The sequence below is a fragment of the Pristiophorus japonicus genome, chromosome 5, assembly GCF_044704955.1.
Source record: "Pristiophorus japonicus isolate sPriJap1 chromosome 5, sPriJap1.hap1, whole genome shotgun sequence".
In the NCBI taxonomy this organism is placed as follows: Eukaryota; Metazoa; Chordata; class Chondrichthyes; family Pristiophoridae; genus Pristiophorus; species Pristiophorus japonicus.
The window spans coordinates 108,846,743-108,866,702 of record NC_091981.1 but is presented as its reverse complement, the minus strand read 5'-3'; the positions used below and the strand labels follow the sequence as shown (position 1 = coordinate 108,866,702).

The 19,960-nt window shown below is 44.9% G+C and overlaps 1 protein-coding gene across 6 annotated transcripts in view; it reads left to right on the top strand.

The window, feature by feature from the left end:
• The window catches only part of colq (collagen-like tail subunit (single strand of homotrimer) of asymmetric acetylcholinesterase), a 247,710-nt gene that overhangs the window by 104,347 nt on the left and 123,403 nt on the right, over window positions 1–19,960 (top strand). For all 6 annotated transcript variants that reach the window (XM_070880848.1, XM_070880844.1, XM_070880849.1 and 3 more), the window contains one exon: window positions 18,020–18,129. In XM_070880848.1, the coding sequence (XP_070736949.1) occupies window positions 18,020–18,129 (110 nt within the window). The remainder of the gene's footprint in view (window positions 1–18,019; window positions 18,130–19,960) is intronic.

Below are 19,960 nucleotides of genomic sequence, written 5' to 3'. Positions count from 1 at the left end.
TTTGAGGATCTAACTAGTAAAGTGGATAAGGGAGAACAAATGGATATGGTGTATTTGGACTTTTAAAAGGCTTTTGACAAGGTCCCACACAAGAGATTAGTGTGTAAAATGAAGGCACATGGTATTGGGGGTAATGTATTGACGTGGATAGAGAACTGGTTGGCAGACATGAAGCAAAGAGTAGGAATAAACGGGTCCTTTTCAGAATGGCAGGCAGTGACTAGTGGGGTACCTCAAGAGATGCGCAGTACCGGAGATGTTAGAAAGAATAAATTTGGTAACAAGCCTAGAAACACTGTGTCACCGCCTGCAGGGGTGGTGGAGGGTCCAAGACCAAGCGTGGTGGGCAGTCCTAGAATAAGGGAGAGGAGAGATGGGTGCAGCCTTTCTTTGCTGCTGCTGTTGTTGTTGTTGTTATTATTGTTGGAACTGTTCTCAAATTAAAAGTTTTTTGTAAGTTATGTAAATTTACAACTTTATAAGTGATCTAAAAGTTTTTAAGTGATCTTAAAGAGTGATCTTAAAGTAAAGTTTGGTGCAAGAATAATTTTATTAAAGTTAAGTTAAGTACATTGTAAACTTTTGAATAAAATATATTTTACATTAAAACTGAATCATGTTGCATTAACACAACACAACATTACGGAACAGCTCCAAACAGTAACCATGTCCATGTGGAATAGTTGTTGCTGAGCCCTCAGGCATCAGTAAAGCATTCATGGATGAACTGCTGGCGCAAGGCTCGAGCAATCGTTAAAGGGGCACGATGGTCCGCCCTCCTGCACCATTGTGCTCCGGCCTCAGGCACTTTCATGGCTTCCTCATCCTCCTCCTCCTGCTCGTCACCTGCATCTTCCACATCATTATCATCAGTCACTCTCACCGCAGGTGGGTTTTCCACTACCAGGTGCTGCTATCTCATGATGGCTAAGTTATGCAGCATGCAGCACACAACAGTGAGCTGACCGACAATCTCAGGGGAGTACAGCAAGTAACCTCTGGAATGTTTCAAGCATCGGAAATGCTGTTTCAATATGCCAATTGTCCTCTCTATGATGCTGCGCGACATGTTGTATTGATGTTCAGCTTCCGTCCGGGTTACGCGTAGGGGCGTCATGAGCCAAGTGGTGAGGCCGTATCCTTTGCCTCCCAGTAGCCAGCTCTGCCCTTCTGGCTGCTGCTGCTGAAACATGGCAGATATAATGCTGTTGTGTCGGATGAATGCATCATGGGTGCTCCCAGGGTATCTTGCATCGACTGACATGATATGATGCATGTCGTCACACACGAGCTGCATATTAATGGAGTGGAAGCCTTTTCTGTTCCTGTACATTTTGGAATCCTCCAAAGGTGCTCACAAGGCGATGTGGGTACAATCAATGCAGCCCTGTACCTTTGGGAAGCCAGCAGTCCTGGAGAAGCCCACAGCCCTGTCATAGATTGCTTGGCTGGTCATGGGAAACTTTATTCCTACATGCATACAGTGCAGCTGTGACCTGGCGAATGCAGACATGTGTTGCATGTTGAGAGATGGCGCACACATCCCCAGTTGTAGCTTGAAATGATCCGGAGGCCTAGAATGAAAGTGTAGCTGTAACCTTCACTTCAAATGACAAAGCAGTCCTCCTGATGCTTCTAGGTTGCAGGTCTGCTTTGACCAACTCACAGATCTCAGTTACAACTTATTTGCCGAAACACAGCCTTCTGACACAGTCTGCATCACTCAGGTAGAGGTACGAATGCCTATCTCGATGTACCCGAGGTGGGTAAGGCCTCCTACCCAGCCTATATACTCTGATGTTCCTGATACGATGAAGTCGAATCAATTGTCTTCTACATAGCACCATTATGCAGAAGGCTTGCACAAGGTATTGCATTGTCAGTATTCCCCCATACTTAAATTTAACTTTTGAAAGAAGCTCAAAACAGCAACAAAACAGGCAGGCAGGACGGGTTCGCAGTTCTCTCTCTCCCCAAGGTCTGTATGGATGGACCACATCCAAAGGTCTTGTGACTTATCCTCTCTATCCCCCCTTTTCCAATTGGAATCTTGTGACTTCTCCCCTTATCTATCTCCCCCCCCCATTGCAGTCTTCAGTGCAGAAGTCACCTCGTTCCCCGGGCTCCAAGCCTTTCGATCGGCACCTCGCTCTCTCCCGCTCCTCCCCCTCCCCCCCAGCTTGTTTTATAGTCAAGCGCCGAGCCGCTGTGTCTGGACACGGGGCCAATTCTGCCGGCCAAAGCCACGAATGTCCAGCCCTGCTTCAAGACGTTTGGTGGTGGCATGTGAATGAGTAAAAAAATGAGAGAACTTCTGAAATCCAACAAATTTACACTTCTATGTTGACAGGTTAAAAAAAAGTTGAACTTTATTATTGATTTTGACAGTGTTCTTGACACCCTCCAAAATCTTCGATTTAAAAACAATGGCGTCTTTCAACGCTGATTTGTGAATGTGCGCTGGTTTTCTTAACTCACCAGGTTTTTCGGGAGTGGCTAGATACACCAACCTAAGAGAAAAAAATGTTGGCCAAACTACAAACAGTTGAAAAAAATGGCGCAAACATGAGGGTACATCCCCATGACGTAAAAAAAATTGGCCTAAAAAATAGTAACTAAGTCAGTTACGCTGGCGCAGATCACAGGGGAAACTTTAAAAAAAATGCCAAGATAAATGGCGCACGCCAAAAAAACGGCACAAATGAACAGGGAAAATTGAGCCCTAAATCTGGGTGCTGCTCTTGCTCTATGTACACATCCTGGTTATCCTTGGCAAACACTGGCAAACACCGACAAGGACTGCCCCCCCCTGCTGCATTTGCATCCGGAACATGGCCAATTTCCATTTGTGCACTGTCCCTTTAACTACAGCTGAGATCGCATCATGTGGGCATGCATCGTGCCAACTGCAAAGCTTGGAGACGTTAAACATGGCAGTGAAAATTAATTAGTACAATTGAGTTAAATTCGCAAATTCCAACCTGCTCATTTGACTTTCAGGTTTCGCCCACGCAATTCCCCTTCCGCTCGAAAGCCGCCTTCATATTAATATTGGGGCCCCTGTGTCTGGCTATCCTTGGCAAACACTGGCAAACACTGACAAGGACTGACCCCCTGCTGCATTTGCATCTGCACTTTGGATGTGCACCTTTTGCAGCTGTAGATCTAGTTGTGCTCCCTCCGGGGTAGCCCTGGAAATTCTGAAGTAATGCAAAGGGACAGAGACCTGCTGGAACAGACATCCACCCTCTTTTTCCTGATATCTGCATCTGGGAAATGGATGTTTCCCAGGGGTAAAGTTAATGAAAATTAGCTGCACAGATTTTTCATTAAAGATTACTTAAAGGAGCATAGAAGTATATCCTTTTGTGAAAAAGAACTAAAGTAAGACCCAGATCCTGCTGAATAAGGAATTGAAAAATGACTTAAATGCCCAGAGAAGTTTTAAAAAACTGAAATAAATACAAGTGAGGACTATGAATCACACAGTGGAGGATAACTAGACCAGTATGGTAATAGGGTAATTTTTAATTGATTTTTCACAGTAGCCATTTTAGATTTGGAAATGCTAGATGGAGTATGTGACTACATTAGACCTTCGAAGGTTAAGCAGAGTAGAAATATTTTGGAGGATTAGGAAATGGTAGGTGGGTAAAATTAATTATTTACTAATGAAGACACCAGACAGTTTCCAACCGCAATCATTTTAGTTCAGATATCTATGGCATATGTAGTGGTCAGTAAAACACGTGTTATGGAAGAAACTCAAAGAATAACCAGATGGGACATATAATAAAATCCTAATGAATGTGAAAGAGGAAATAGGTGAGGCTGTATTAAGATTGATAGAAGTTCCATAACTGTAAGAGCTGTGCCTGACAGATAATAAAAATAATAATAACTTTTATTTCTATAGCGCCTTTAATGTAGTAAAATGTCCCAAGGCGCTTCACAGCAATGTTACAAGACAAAACAAATAAATTTGACAAAAGAAGAAATTAAGGCAGATGACCAAACACTTGGTTAAAGAGGTAAGTTTTAAGGAATGTCTTAAAGGAGGAAAGAGATAGAGGCAGAGAGGTTTAGGGAGGGAGTTCCAGAGCTTAGGGCCCAAAGAGCTGAAGGCACGACCACCAATGGTTGAGCAGTTATAATGAGGGATGTTCAAGAGGGCAGAATTTGAGGAGCACAGACATCTTGTGGGGTTGGTAAGTTGAAAGAGATAGGGAAGGGCAAGGCCATAGAGTGATTTGTAAACAAGGATGAGAATTTTGAAATCGAGGCGTTGTTTAATTGGGAGCCAATCTGTTGTGTCTGTAAGCACTCTAGTAATGACTCCACGAGGTAAGGTATTATACTTGAACTGTTGTGACCTTAGTCCATTTATTGCAGCTCCTGAATGAGGTTACAGTAAGGTGAGCTCCCTTTTATACTTGGTTACCTGTAGTGTACAGGTGACCCCTAGATCTCCACCAGTTGCACCCTCTGGTGGTACAGGAATAGTGTATACAGTGTGAAGATACATTCAGTGGTCTTATGTAACTGTACATTGAGTGTACAGGGTATATACTCATTTTATACATATACAACGTCACTCTCCCCTAAGTCTTGTGCCACTGTCCTTTGCACTGTGTGCTCTGGCCCTAGACTTGAGTGCCCAAAGCCCTTGCACCTTGTTTGTGCTTTGGCTTGGCTCTCTCCCTGTAGACCCATAAGTCCTTATTGCCACAGCATTGAGAAATGGTCAGCAGTGGACAATTGGAGGTTGCAGTGGGGGTTGAGTGGGTTCTGGGTGTGATCCATGTGTGTTCATAGCTACATACATCCATTTCCACCCCCTCCCGTGCTCCCCCCCCCATACATACACCATGTGTGTGGCTCAACACCTGCATGTGCATACATGTACAAAAAGAAAAAAAGAAATAGGATTAGTTACATCACTGTTTGGGTTTAGCAGTAGTGGAACAAGTAAATTTTACAGATAAGGTACATACATGGTATCACAGTCTTGCCCCTGGGTTGTGTAGGTGCAGGTGGGTGAGGACGCTAGTTCCAGAGTGACCGGACTGTGTCCAGGTTGTCTGATGGTGGCGCTGCGCCCCCTGCCAGCTGGGTGGGCTCAGATCGCTCACCTAGCTGAGTCTCAGGGCCTTTGCCGTTGCCTAGTGGTGGGCAGAGCCACAGAAATATGTGGCCTCCCTGTCCTCCTTTGAGGGCTGCAGTGTCTCCCTGCTGCCCTTCAGCGGTAGTGGGAGCCTGGTCATCCCAGGTCCCATCGGGAGGGCTGGAGGGTGCTAGCCTCTTGCTCCCGGTACTGGCCCTGGTGGCCAGAGAGGTAGAGCCTATCTGGGGCAGGGTGCCAGTAGTGGGGCCTTTGCCATCCGCTGATCTCTGGCCCTGCAGCTGATATGCTCCCTCTGTGTGTGGCCACGTTCCCTGGGGCATCACATTGGTCCCGGAGGCGCAGGCTACATGATCGGGTAGCCCGCTGGACCTGGGTGCTTCTGACAGGAGGTTGCCCTTGGTTTTGTCGGCGTACGTGTAGAACCCGGCATCACACATCATTTCTTCATTTACAGTCATAATACATTGGCTCCGACCGCAATCACCCGACTCGACATTGTTAGTTGCCTTTACATATTCGCTTTTGTCAATCGCATCTTTTCCATGTGTACTACCGGCATCACTGCACAAAGTTACATTTATATACATGCATTTGTCAATTACATCTTTTACATGTGTATTACCGGCATCACTGTACAAAAAGTGGATCTGTCCCTTTAATTGTGATGGGTTGCCGGTCTCCTTTAAGAGGGCCTTGCAATCTTTACCCCAATCCAGTTCGCTGCTCGGCATCACGTGTTGTTCCATCAATGCTGCCCCTCGTGATCTGGCCATCACCATCTTAACTTCAGGCGCTTCACCTCGTGGTGCGGGCGCCATCTTCTTTCTCTCCATGAGGTAGGCTGCGGTGATCCTTTTCTCCCCAGGTTCTGCCACGGAAACAGGGAAGTTACCTTTTGCGCCGATCTTCTTCCTCCGGAGTCCTGCCACTGGAGCTTGGAAGATGAGATCTGGTCGTTTGGGTTGGATCATCTCGCCATTGGGTTGAGTGGTCTGTGTCGTCGCCACACAGTCGCGTTGGACGGTTGGATTTTCATGTGTTGTGCTGGATCCAAATTTGGGGCCGCATAGGACGTCGATTGCCGGGCCTTGGAGGTTTTCCCAGCTCCAACAGATTTGGATTTGTTTCATCCATCTTCTTCCAAGCAGCGTTGGACCATCACCAGCAAAGATCCACAAAGGTAACTTGTGCATCGCACCGCCGTAGGACACCTGGATATCCACACTGCCAACGACTGGGGTGGTGTCATTTGTGTAGGTGAACAGCTTCGCCTGGATCGGGATCATTTTCGGTCATTCGATTGGATTGTCCCAGAGTTTCTCAAAGGCCGCCTGATTCATCAGCGATTGGCTCGCCTTTGTGTCGACGTACATCGAGACTGGAACACCATTGATTTCAACTTCCATTTTCAACGGAGAACTCTCGGTGGAGCAGGTAAACACTCCGTACATGTCATCGTGGGGCTGAGCTGCCTCCTCGACTCTCTTCCTCTTCATCAGCGCTGGAACCCGGGTGATCGGCCAACTCTTAAGCGACTCAGTGAGTAAAATTTCTCTTGCAGATTCGCTGGAGGTGACCTTTCGCATTGCAGCCTTTGCAAACGTAGTCTTTGTAGCGGCACTGGTGGGCCCTGTGATTCCCTCCACCGGGCCAGCATGGAGCTGGCCGGTTGGTCCCATGTGGCGGATTCAGGGTTGCGGGACTCGGGGTAGCAGACTTGCCTCTAAAAGGCACCAGTTGGTTCACTGTACTTGCCGGGTTAGCGTCCTGGGGGTGAGTCATCATCCGCTTGGAATCACAGGCCAAGACCATGAACGCCTGGCTCACTTTAATTGTCTTCTGCAGGGTGACTGTGGTGTCCGCAGAAAGCACTCTGTGGAGGAGGCCTTCGTGGCCGATTCCAATAACGAAGATGTCCCTCAGTGCTTCGGTGAGGCGGTCACCAGAATCACATGGTGCAGCCAATCGTCTGAGGTCTGCAGCATATTTTGAGATTTCTTGGCCTTCGGGCCGTCGGTGTGTGTAGAACCGGTGTCTGGCTGTAAGGATGCTCTCTTTAGGTTTGAGCTGTTCCTGTATCATCGTAACGAGCTCCACGTACATTTTGGTTGTTGTCTTCTCTGGGGCTAGCAAGTCCCTGACAAGGCCATGAACGATGGGTCCACAACTGCTGAGCAGGATAGCTCAGCGCTTATCAGCCAGCGAGGTCGGTGTGTCTCCAGCCAGGTCCTTCGCAATGAAGAAGTGTTCGAGCCTTTCCCATCGGCGAATTGTTGAAAGTTGCCAAGGTTAGCCATTTTTCGCGTGGAAATTCGTAATCTCGTCGCTAGTTGTTGTGTCAGTAAGCATTCTAGTAATGACTCCACGAGGTAAGGTATTGTACTTGAATTGTTGTGACTTTAGTCCATTTATTGCAGCTCCTGAATGAGGACACAATGAGGTGAGCTCTCTTTTATACTTGGTTACCTGTAGTGTACAGGTGCCCCCTAGGTCTCCACCAGTTGCACCCTCTGTTGATACAGGCATAGTGTACACAGTGTGAAGATACATTCAGTGGTCTTTTATAACTGTACATTGAGTGTACAGGGTATATAATTACTTTATACATACACAAAACAGTGTAGGTCAGAAAGCACAGGGGTGATGGGTGATTATGACTTGGTTTGAGTTAGGACACGGGCTGCTGAGTTTTGAATGACCTCAAATTTACGTAGTGTAGAATGTGAGAGGCCAGCCAGGAGTGAGTTGGAGTAGTCAAGTCTAGAGGTAACAATGGCATGAATGAGGGTTTCAGCACCAGATGAGCTGAGGCGAGCAATGTTACGGAAGTGGAAATAGGCGATTTTAGTTATGCCGCGGATATAGAGACATAGACATAGAAACATAGAAAATAGGTGCAGGAGTAGGCCATTCGGCCCTTCTAGCCTGCACCGCCATTCAATGAGGTCATGACTGAACATGCAACTTCAGTACCCCATTCCTGCTTTCTCGCCACACCCCTTGATCCCCCTAATAGTAAGGACTACATCTAACTCCTTTTTGAATATATTTAGTGAATTGGTCTCAACAACTTTCTGTGGTAGAGAATTCCACAGGTTCACCAGTCTCTGGGTGAAGAAGTTTCTCCTCATCTCGGTCCTAAATGGCTTACCCCATATCCTTAGACTGTGACCCCTGGTTCTGGACTTCCCCAACATTGGGAACATTCTTCCTGCATCTAACCTGTCTAAACCCATCAGAATTTTAAACGTTTCTATGAGATCCCCTTTCATTCTTCTGAACTCCAGTGAATACAAGCCCAGTTGATCCAATCTTTCTTGATATGTCAGTCCCGCTCTCCCGGGAATCAGTCTGATGAACCTTCGCAGCACTCCCTCAATAGCAAGAATGTCCTTCCTCAAGTTAGGAGACCAAAACTGTACACAATTCTCCAGGTGTGGCCTCACCAAGGCCCTGTACACCTGTAGTAACACCTCGCTGCCCCTGTACTCAAATCCCTCGCTATGAAGGCCAACATGCCATTTGCTTTCTTAACCGCCTGCTGTACCTGCATGCCAACCTTCAATGACTGATGTACCATGACACCCAGGTCTCGTTGCACCTCCCCTTTTCCTAATCTGTCACCATTCAGATAATAGTCTGTGTCTCTCTGTTTAACCTCACATTTATCCACATTATACTTCATCTGCCATGCATTTGCCCACTCACCTAACCTATCCAAGTCACTCTGCAGTCTCACAGCATCCTTCTCGCAGCTCACACTGCCACCCAACTTAGTGTCATCCGCAAATCTGGAGATACTACATTTAATCCCCTCGTCTAAATCATTAATGTACAATGTAAACAGCTGGGGCCCCAGCACAGAACCTTGCGGTACCCCATTAGTCACTGCCTGCCATTTTGAAAAGTACCCATTTACTCCTACTCTTTGCTTCCTGTCTGCCAACCAGTTCTCAAGCCATGTCAGCACACTACCCCCAATCCCATGTGCTTTAACTTTGCACATTAATCTCTTGTGTGGGACCTTGTCGAAAGCCTTCTGAAAGTCCAAATACACCACAACAACTGGTTCTCCCTTGTCCACTCTATTGGAAACATCCTCAAAAAATTCCAGAAGATTTATCAAGCATGATTTCCCTTTCACAAATCCATGCTAACTTGGATCTATCATGTCACCTCTTTCCAAATGCGCAGCTATGACATCCTTAATAATTGATTCCATCATTTTACCCACTACCGATGTCAGGCTGACCGGTCTATAATTCCCTGTTTTCTCTCTCCCTCCTTTTTTAAAAAGTGTGGTTACATTGGCTACCCTCCACTCCATAGGAACTGATCCAGAGTCTATGGAATGTTGGAAAATGACTGTCAATGCATCCGCTATTTCCAAGGCCATCTCCTTAAGTACTCTGGGATGCCGACCATCAGGCCCTGGGGATTTATCGGCCATCAATTCCATGTGGTTGGAAACTGATTTCCGGGTCAAATATGACACCTAGTTTGCGAACAATCTTTTTCACCCTCAGATTGATGCTAGGGAAAGAGATGGAGTGAGTGGTTAGGGAACGCAGTTTTTAGCGGGGACCAAAGATAATGTCTTCAGTCTTCCCAATATTTTATTGGAGAAAATTTCTGCACATCTAGTACTGGATGTCGGACAAGCAATCTGACAATTTAGAGACCAAGGAGGGGTTGAGAGAAGTGGTGGAGAGGTAGAGCTGGGTGTTGTCAGCGTACATGTGGAAACTGACTCCGTGTTTTCAGATTATATCGTCAAGGGGAAACATATAGATGAGAAATAAGAGGAGGCCAAAGACAGATTCTTGGGGGATACCGGAGGTAACGATGCGGAGTGGGAAGAGAAGCCATTGTAGGAGATTTTCTGGCTACGATTAGATAGATAAGAATGGAACCAGGCGAGTGCATTCCTACCTAGCTGGAAAATGGTGGCGAGGCGTTGGAGGAGGATGGAGTGATCAACAGTGTCAAAGTCTGCAGACAGGTCCAGAAGGATGAAGAGGGATAGTTTACCTTTGTCACACTCATAAATGATGTCATTTGTGACATTGATGAGAGCCGTTTCGTACTGGGGCGAAAACCATTCAAACATTGAATTCATGGAAAGATGGTCATGGATTTAGAAACATAGAAACATAGAAAAATAGGTGCAGGAGTAGGCCATTCGGCCCTTCGAGCCTGCACCGCCATTCAATAAGATCATGGCTGATCATTCCTACAGTACCCCTTTCCTGCTTTCTATCCATACCCCTTGATCCCCTTAACCGTAACAGCCATATCTAACTCCCTCTTGAATATATCCAATGAACTGGCATCAACAACTACCGTAACAGCCATATCTAACTCCCTCTTGAATATATCCAATGAACTGGCATCAACAACTCTGCGACAGGGAATTCCACAGGTTAACAACTCTCTGAGTGAAGAAGTTTCTCCTCATCTCAGTCCTAAATGGCCTACCCCTTATCCTAAGACTATGCCCCCTGGTTCTGGACTTCCCCAACATCGAGAACATTCTTCCCGCATCTAACCTGTCCAGTCCCATCAGAATCTTACATGTTTCTGTGGGATCGCCTCTCATCCTTCTAAACTCCAGTGAACAAAGGCCCAGTTGATCCAGTCTCTCCTCATATGACAGCCCAGCCATCCCTGGAATCACTCTGGTGAACCTTCGCTGCACTCCCGCAATAGCAAGAGCGACCTTCCTCAGACTAGGAGACCAATATTCCAGGTGAGGCCTCACTAAGGCCCTGTACAACTGCAGTAAGACCTCCCTGCTTCTATATTCAAATCCCCTAGCTATGAAGGCTAACATACCGTTTGCCTTCTTCACCGCCTGCTGTACCTGTGTGCCCACTTTCAGTGACTGATGAACCATGACACCCAGGTCTCGTTGCACCTCCCCTTTTCCTAGTCTGCCGCCATTCAGATAATATTCTGCCTTCGTGTTTTTGCCCCCAAAATGGATAACCTCACATTTGTCCACATTATACTGCATCTGCCATGCATTTGCCCACTCACCTAACCTTTCCAAGCCACCCTGCAGCCTCTTAGCGTCCTCCTCTCAGCTCACACCGCCACCCAGTTTAGTGTCATCTGCAAACCTGGAGATATTACACTCTATTCCTTCATCCAAATCGTTAATGTATATTGTAAAGAGCTGGGGTCCCAGCACTGAGCCCTGCGGCACTCCACTAGTTACTGCCTGCCATTCTGAAAAGGACCCTTTTATCCCGACTCTCTGCTTCCTGTCTGCCAACCAGGTCCCTATCCACGTCAGTATATTACCCCCAATACCATGTGCTTTGACTTTGCACACCAATCTCTTGTGCGGCACCTTGTCAAAAGCCTTCTGAAAGTCCAAATACACCACATCCACTGGCTCTCCCTTGTCCACTCTACTAGTTACATCCACAAAAAATTCCAGAAGATTCATCAAGCATGATTTCCCTTTCATAAATCCATGCTGACTTGATCCGATCCTGTCACCGCTTTCCAAATGTGCTGCTATTTCATCCTTCATGATCAATTCCAACATTTTCCCCACTACTGATGTCAAGCTAACCAGTCTATAATTACCCATTTTCTCTCTCCCTCCTTTTTTAAAAAGTGGTGTTACATTAGCTACCCTCCAGTCCATGGGAACTGATCCCGAGTGGAAAGACTGTTGGAAAATGATCACCAATGCATCCACTATTTCGAGGGCCACTTCCTTGAGCACTCTGGGATGCAGACTATCAGGCCCCGGGGATTTATCGGCCTTCAATCCCACCAATTTCCCAAACACAATTTCCCGCCTAATCAGGATATCCTTCAGTTCCTCCTTCTCATTAGACCCACTGTCCCCTAGTACCTTCAGAAGGTTATTTGTATCTTCCTTCGTGAAGACAGAACCGAAGTATTGGTTCAATTGGTCTGCTATTTCTTTGTTCCCCATTATAAATTCACCTGAATCCGACTGCAAGCGACCTACGTTTGTCTTTACTAATCTTTTTCTCTTCACATATTTATAGAAGCTTTTGCAGTCAGTTTTTATATTTCCTGCAAGCTTCCGCTCATACTCTATTTTCCCCCTCTTAATTAAACCCTTAGTCCTCCTCTGTTGAATTCTAAATTTCTCCCAGTCCTCAGGTTTGTTACTTTTTCTAGCCAATTTATATGCCTCTTCCTTGGCTTTAACACTATCCTTAATTTCCCTTGTTAGCCATGGTTGAGCCACCTTCACCGTTTTATTTTTACTCCAGACAGGGATGTACATTTGCTGAAGTTCATCCATGTGATCTTTAAATGTTTGCCATTGCTTATCCACTGTCAACCCTTTTAGTATCGTTTGCCAGTCTATTCTAGCCAATTCACGCCTCACACCGTCGAAGTTACCTTTCCTTAACTTTCCTTCAGGCAATAACACATTTAAGTGCTTTGGACAGGAAATGGAGGTTGGAGATGGGGCAATAGTTAGCTTGCAAGGATTCAAGGGTTGTTTTTTTGAGGAGCGGGGTGATGACAGCAGATTTGAAGAAGAGGGGAACAGTACCTGAGGAGAGAGAACCGTTAACAATGTTGGTTAACATGGGAGCCAAAAAAGGAAGTTGGGTGGTCAGCAATTTATTGGGAATAGGGTCAAGGGAGCAGGAAGTGAGTCTAATGGACAAGATTAGCTTGGAGAGATTAAGAAGGGAGATCAAAGAAAAACTGGAGAATGATGTGAGTTTAGGGCGAGGGCAGGTGGGAGATTAGATGAAGTTGGCCCTGAAGGCAAGGTGAAGGAAGGGAATTCACAGAGGCAGCTGATCAGATGGTCTCAATCTTTGAGACGAAGAAGTCCATGAGCTCCTCACACTTGTTGTTGGAGGTGAGTGTGGTGGAGACAGGGGGGAAGAGTTTAAGAAGACAGTTAGCAGTAGAGAATTGTAGCCAGGGGTTATTTTTGCAATCCAAAATGATCCTCGAATAGTGGGCAGTTTTTGTAGACAAGATAAGGAACCAATAATATTTTTGTGTTTGAGCCTGATCTGGCGGTGAATGGCTAAACTAGTTGTCTGCCACATCCGTTCAAGTCTGTGCCCTTTTGACTTGAGGGAGCGAAGATGAGGGCTGCACCAGGGGGAACGGCCAGCACAGGAGAGAGTAATCTTTTTAATAGGGACTACGGCATCAAAGGTGGTGGTGAGGGTATGGTTGAGCAGATCGCTGCAATGGTCCACCTCACACTCAACAAGCTCCCCGCTGGAGTGGAAGTAAACTACAGAACCAGTGGGAGTCGGTTCAACCTTCGTCGTCCCCAGGCTAGATCCAAGTCCGTCCCAACCTCTGTCGTCGAACTACAGTACATGGATGATGCCTGCATCTGCGCACATTCAGAGACTGAACTCCAAGTCATAGTCAACATCTTCACTGAGGCATACGAAAGCATGGGCCTCATGCTAAACATCAGTAAGACAAAGGTCCTCCACCAACCTGACCCTGCCACACAGCACTGACCCCTAGTCATCAAGATACATGGCACAGCCCTGGACAATGTGGACCACTTTCCATACCTCGGGAGCCTATTAGCAGCAAGGGCAGACATTGGTGACGAGGTTCAACATAGCCTCCAGTGCGCCAGTGCAGCCTTCGGCCGCCTGAGGAAGACAGTGTTCGAAGATCAGGCCCTCAAATCTGCCACCAAGCTCATGGTCTACAGGGCTGTAGTGATACCCTCCCTCCTGTATGGCTCAGAGACATGGAACATATAAGTGGACCAAATCGCTGGAGAAATACAACCAACATTGTCTCCACAAGATCCCTGAAAATCTCCTGGGAGGACAGACGCACCAACATTAGTGTCCTCGATCAGGCCAATATAGAAACATAGAAACATAGAAAATAGGTGCAGGAGTAGGTCATTCGGTCCTTCGAGCCTGCACCACCATTCAATGTGATCATGGCAGATCATGAAACTTTAGTACCCCATTCCTGCTTTCTCTCCATACCCCTTGATTTCTTTAGCCGTATGGGCCACATCTAACTTCCTTTTGAATATATCTAACGAACTGGCCTCAACAACTTTCTGTGGTAGAGAATTCCACAGGTTCACAATTCTCTATGAGTGAAGAAGTTTCTTTTCATCATGGTCCTAAATGGCTTATCCCTTATCCTTAGACTGTGAGCCCTGATTCTGGACTTCCCCAACATTGGGAACATTCTTCCTGCATCTAATCTGTCCAATCCTGTCAGAATTTTATATGTTTCTATGAGATCCCCTCTCATTCTTCAAAATTCCAGTGACTATAAGCCTAGTCGATCCAGTCTTTCTTCATATGTCAGTCCTGCCATCCTGGGAATCAGTCTGGTGAACATTCGCTACACTCCCTCAATAGCAAGAATGTCCTTCCTCAGATTAGGAGACCAAAACTGCACACAATATTCAAGGTGTGGCCTCACCAAGGCCCTATACAACTGCAGTAAAACCTCCGTGCTCCTATACTCAAATCCTCTCGCCATGAAGGCCAACATGCCATTTGCCTTCTTCACCGCCTGCTATATGTGCATGCCAACATTCAATGACTGATATACCATGACACCCAGATCTCATTGCAACTCCCCTTTTCCTAATCTGTCACCATTCAGATAATATTCTACCTTCCTGTTTTTGCCACCAAAGTGGATAACCTCACATTTATCTACATTATACTGCATCTGCCATGCATTTGCCCACTCACCTAACCTGTCCAAGTCACCCTGCAGCCTCTTAGCATCCTCCTCACAGCTCACACTGCCACCCAGCTTAGTGTCATCTGCAAACTTGGAGATATTACATTCAATTCCTTTGTCTAAATCATTAATTATATTGTAAATAGCTGGGGTCGCAGAACAGAATCTGTGGTACCCCACTAATCACTGCCTGCCATTCTGAAAAGGGCCCGTTTATTCCTACTCTTTGCTTCCTGTCTGCCAACCAGTTCTCAATCCACGTCAATACATTACCCGCAAACCATGTGCTTTAATTTTGCACACTAATCTCTTGTGTGGGACCTTGTCAAAAGCCTTTTTAAAGTCCCAATACACCACATTCATGGGTTCTCCCTTGTCCACTCTGCTAGTTACATCCTCAAAAAATTCTAGAAGATTTATTCTAGCATGATTTCCCTTACATAAATCTATGCTGACTTGGACCGATCCTGTCACTGCTTTCCAAATGCGCTGCTATTACATCTTTAATAATTGATTCCAACATTTTCCCCACTACCAATGTCAGGCTAACCAGTCTATAATTTCCTGTTTTCTCTCTCCCTCCCTTTTTAAAAAGTGGGGTTACATTAGCCACCCTCCAATCCATAGGAACTGATCTTGATTCTACAGAATGTTGGAAAATGACCACCAATGCATCTACTATTTCTAGGGCCACTTCCTTAAGTACTCTGGGATGCAGACTATCAGGCCCTGGGGATTTATCCCATCAATTTCCCTAACACAATTTCTTGACTAATAAGGATTTCCTTCAGTTCCTCCTTCTCACTAGTCCCTCAGTCCCCTAGTATTTCCAGAAGGTTATTTGTGTCTTCCTTTGTGAAGACAGAACCAAAGTATTTGTTCAATTGGTCTGCCATTTCTTTGTTCCCCATTATAAAGTCACCTGATTCTCACTAGCATCGAAGCACTGACCACACTGGACCAGCTCTGTTGGGCGGGCCACATTGGACAGTTTTGAGTTGATAAGTGCAGTTGTAAGAGAGTTTGTAGAGAGTTTTTTCCAGATTTGGATTTGGGAAGGGAGATGTGTGTCGAGAGCGATACAAGAAAATGGTCAGAGATGGCTTTATCTTTAATTGACACAGTTGGAATAGCAAGGCCACGAGAGATTGCAAGGTCAAGGGAGTGGTCGTGAATTTGGGGTGAAGAATTTTCATGGAGGGAGAGATTAAGGGAGAACAGGAGGGTAATGAACTCAGCAGAGAGAGAGAGAGAGCACATGATGAATTGAGATGGAGGTTGAAGTCTCTGAGGATGAGAAGTCGCTCAGTGCAGAGGCTGAGGGAGCAAAGCAGTGAGGATATAGCCGTGATAAAGTTTTTATCATACTTGGGTGGGCGGTAGAGAACGAGAATTTTGAATGAGAGTTGAGAGTGGTGGAATAAGACGAGATGTTCAAAAGGTGAGAAAGTGCCGGAGGAGTAAGGGGACAGATTTATTGATGAAATCTATACCGCCACCACAACGGTCTGGGCGGGGCAAGTGGTGGAAGGTGTACCCGGGAGGGGAGGCTTCGATTAACGATAGTGTGCCATTTTCCCTCAGGTTTTAAGGGAAACAATTTCTATTCCAATATTCAGAAAGGGACTGTGACAGGAACCAAGAAATCATAATTAATAATGGAGAAAATATCTAAATGCATTTTACAGGTTGCAATATATGTTCATCTAAATAGTGCAGAGACCATAAGCAGTAGTCAGCATGGGTTTAGAAAGTAATAGAGTATCCCTTGGTAATCTATTGAAATTCTTGGAGGAAGTGACAACAGTAGTGGTGTCCCTGGAGATGGAGCATGCGCTGTCCACCGGTACGCTCGCGGCCTTCTGCGAATGGTGGGCACCGGAGGGACTGGAGTGCATCATCACCCCCGGCAACCAAATTTTAAATTTGAACCACATGTCAAAAGTTAATTTATTTAAGTTTGTCAGCTTTAGTGCTCCCCCCCCCCCCCCGCCTCTTTTCGCCAGGGTATAATTTGTGTTTTTGTTGCCCTCAAAAAAAAACAAGGGGGCACTTGATTGAAAGTTTTTGATGTGTGACCTCCCCCCTTTAACCACGGGCCCCTGATTACAAAAAAACAACAGTAGTGGACAAGGGCAGTCCAGTGGGATATGATCAGCATGGATTTGCAGAAAACTTTCATCTGTGAGGTTTTAAGATAGATTTAAATCTCATATAAGTAATGGAAAATTAACTACTTGGTTTGAAAACTGGCAATAGAAAGCAGAATGTGATGACCTGTCTGGGCTCATTATCATCCCAGCTCAATTTAATTGTTAAACATCTGAACAATACCAATGCATGCATTTGAGTACACACTGATGGAATTGTTCTGGAAATACTCAGCAGGTCAGGCAGCATCTGTGGAGAGAGAAACAGAGTAGTTAATGATGTTGGGTCATCAACCTGAAACGTTAACTCTGTTTCTCTCTCCACAGATACTGCCTGATCTGCTCAATATTTCCAGCATTTTCTGATTTGATTTCAGATCTCCAGCATCTGCAGCTTTTATTTTAGTGAACATGCAGTTCCCTGCTTGCATTGCTGTGAAAATAGAAGCCTTTAATGCTATGTAACAGTGGCATTGAAATGTGCAATATGAGAATCAAAGGGTTAGATATCTGCAGACAATGATCTCTGCAGTTATGTTAAGTGAACACCCATGACAACCGGTCTCTGCAGCTTATCTCTGCTTCCTAATATTTCAAGGTTGCAACAAGTGGAATAAAACACGTTAACAAGAATAATGTTGTTTCCTAATATTCAAAATGAAAAAAACGTAATTATCGGCTAATTTAAAATATAAGTCAATTTTACTAATAAATGAAATTGAATGTTTTGAATAACTGATGTATCCATGATTTTACATGGATCAATACTAATCTGCAGAATTTTATTTCTGCCTACGATACAATTTAAACTATTAACATGGCTACCTGTTGACTAATACATGACCAGCTTTAAGATTAGTGTTCCAATCTTAAGGTACTCTGTCTAAAAGTAAGATATTGAGTAGAAATTCCCTTTTAAGATCAATGCATTGTTTTGCTCCAATTCTTGAGATGCTTATTCCTTAAAGTGAGGAGTGTTGAGCTGTAATGGAACAGGAAGGTGATGTCTAATTGTGTTTCCTTTGTGATGCAGCACTGGCGCCTATGGAACACAAAAAGAGAAGCACTAACAAATGTTGTCTTCTGACCCCTCCACCACCCCCGATGTTTCCACCACCCGTCTTCAGGGAAAGCAAAAGTCTTGTGAGTACCGCCAAGTTCCTTCGTGCCATACCCACTTTGCCATCATTGTTACTGACTGCATGATGGATGTCTCCCCCCAGCTAGACTGATCTCTTCTCTGTTTCTTTAAGCTTTGAAATGTCCTTTGCAATTTTCATGAGTTGCATGTGGTCCATCAAATAACATCTGCAGAAATTACATGCGACAAATTTCAATGACGAATATTACAAATGTGACAACTTCTGAAAGAATAGGATTGCTGCAATTGGTTATGGAAGTCCTGTTTGTTTTGAACATTCAGTACAAATTCCTATGTGCTTTTCCTTGCAGCTGTTCAGCTGATTTCAATTGTTTTGATATCTTGCAGATATAAAAATGCATAGTATCTACTCTATATATAAAATTATGAACATTTGTTCTCTTGACATTAGTGAACTGAACGATGTAAATCCTGATGTTTAAGTGAGTTACATAGGCTGGGACAGTCCCAGGTTTGCACCAAAGTTTGAACTGAATGAGCTGATCTCAGCCAGCAGCAACAGATACTCTGCTTCTGGAGCGGAAAAACATCAAACAGAACTCAACACTCCCAACAGCTACAGCCTAGGCTTAAGCATAAAGAAAAGCCACATGGATAAAATAGCAGGGGCTTGCTGGTGCCTTTGAAACCGTATCCCAACAAGAGTCAGCACTTTCAGGAGAAAAGCAAATAAAATCGGAAGTAAAACACAGCATTGTGTTCATTAGGTATTAGGTTTTACCTTGTCAGCAATTGTTTTAGCACCTCGTGCTAAGATACATTCTTACCGGATAAAACCTCATTCATGGTACAGTCACTCTTTGTTGTTTATTGCTGTCTCGGGAAATATGTGGAATCATGGACTTGTTCATTTCATATTAGCAAATTGCATTTTCGGTGTCCTAACTGGATGGCCATAAGTGAGTAGTCCCTAGCGTCATATTCTAAGAACAATATTTCAATTTGAACCAATCTGTTTACTAATAGCTATTGAGACTTTGTAGTGACATAGAGTACTTGAGCTGATTAAAATACTTCACTCCAACTCAGATCCTATTGGGGACTGTGGTACAACCACAATATTCTCTGAATACGTATGAAAACAATGCACCATGTAGTGATTCTCCACACTGAGTTACTGCTCTCACCTGAAAGTGAAGCATCAACAAATGTTGTGTTCTGCCCCCTGTTACTCCAAAGTGTCTTTGCTCATCCATGTATTATACCCATTGTGTGGATAATTTCGCTGCTAAGAAAACAAATTTAACTTTAAAAGGAACAAACATGGAGTGGATTATTCTTTATGCTGCGTATTCAGGTGATATTCCAGTTGAAGACCATTTGTTCTCCTACAGGCAGGAAGCTGCTCCTGTTCACTATCCCGCAGCTGGTTACAGAGCATCCCGGAGGGACATAGAGGTAAAATTGCCACCTTTTGTCAAGCCCAAAGCGGTCAGAGGGACAGGCTAGGGATTGGGGCAGGAATGAGCCTTAGGAAAACAGTGTTTAAATATGGCATTAAGACAAATTATTGTCTCTCTTAACATTCAACTGTCCATTGAAAATATCTTAATTTCAATGCATCATTCTTTCTCTCTGTTTCTTGGTATGGCTTGTTTGCCAGCTTCTTGTTCAGGTGATAGAGATTTAAATACAGTACCTTTGGCTCATTATTATTATTCAATATTTGTATTATATTCATATTTATGATTGTGTCTAGTTTCTGTAGTTTGGAGACGTTTTCTGGTTCCTGCTTATAGTGTAAAGGGGCCAAAATTGATGAAAGCTAAGTTCCGCCCATTTTTCGGCAGTACCTGGGCGGTGCTTTTTTTA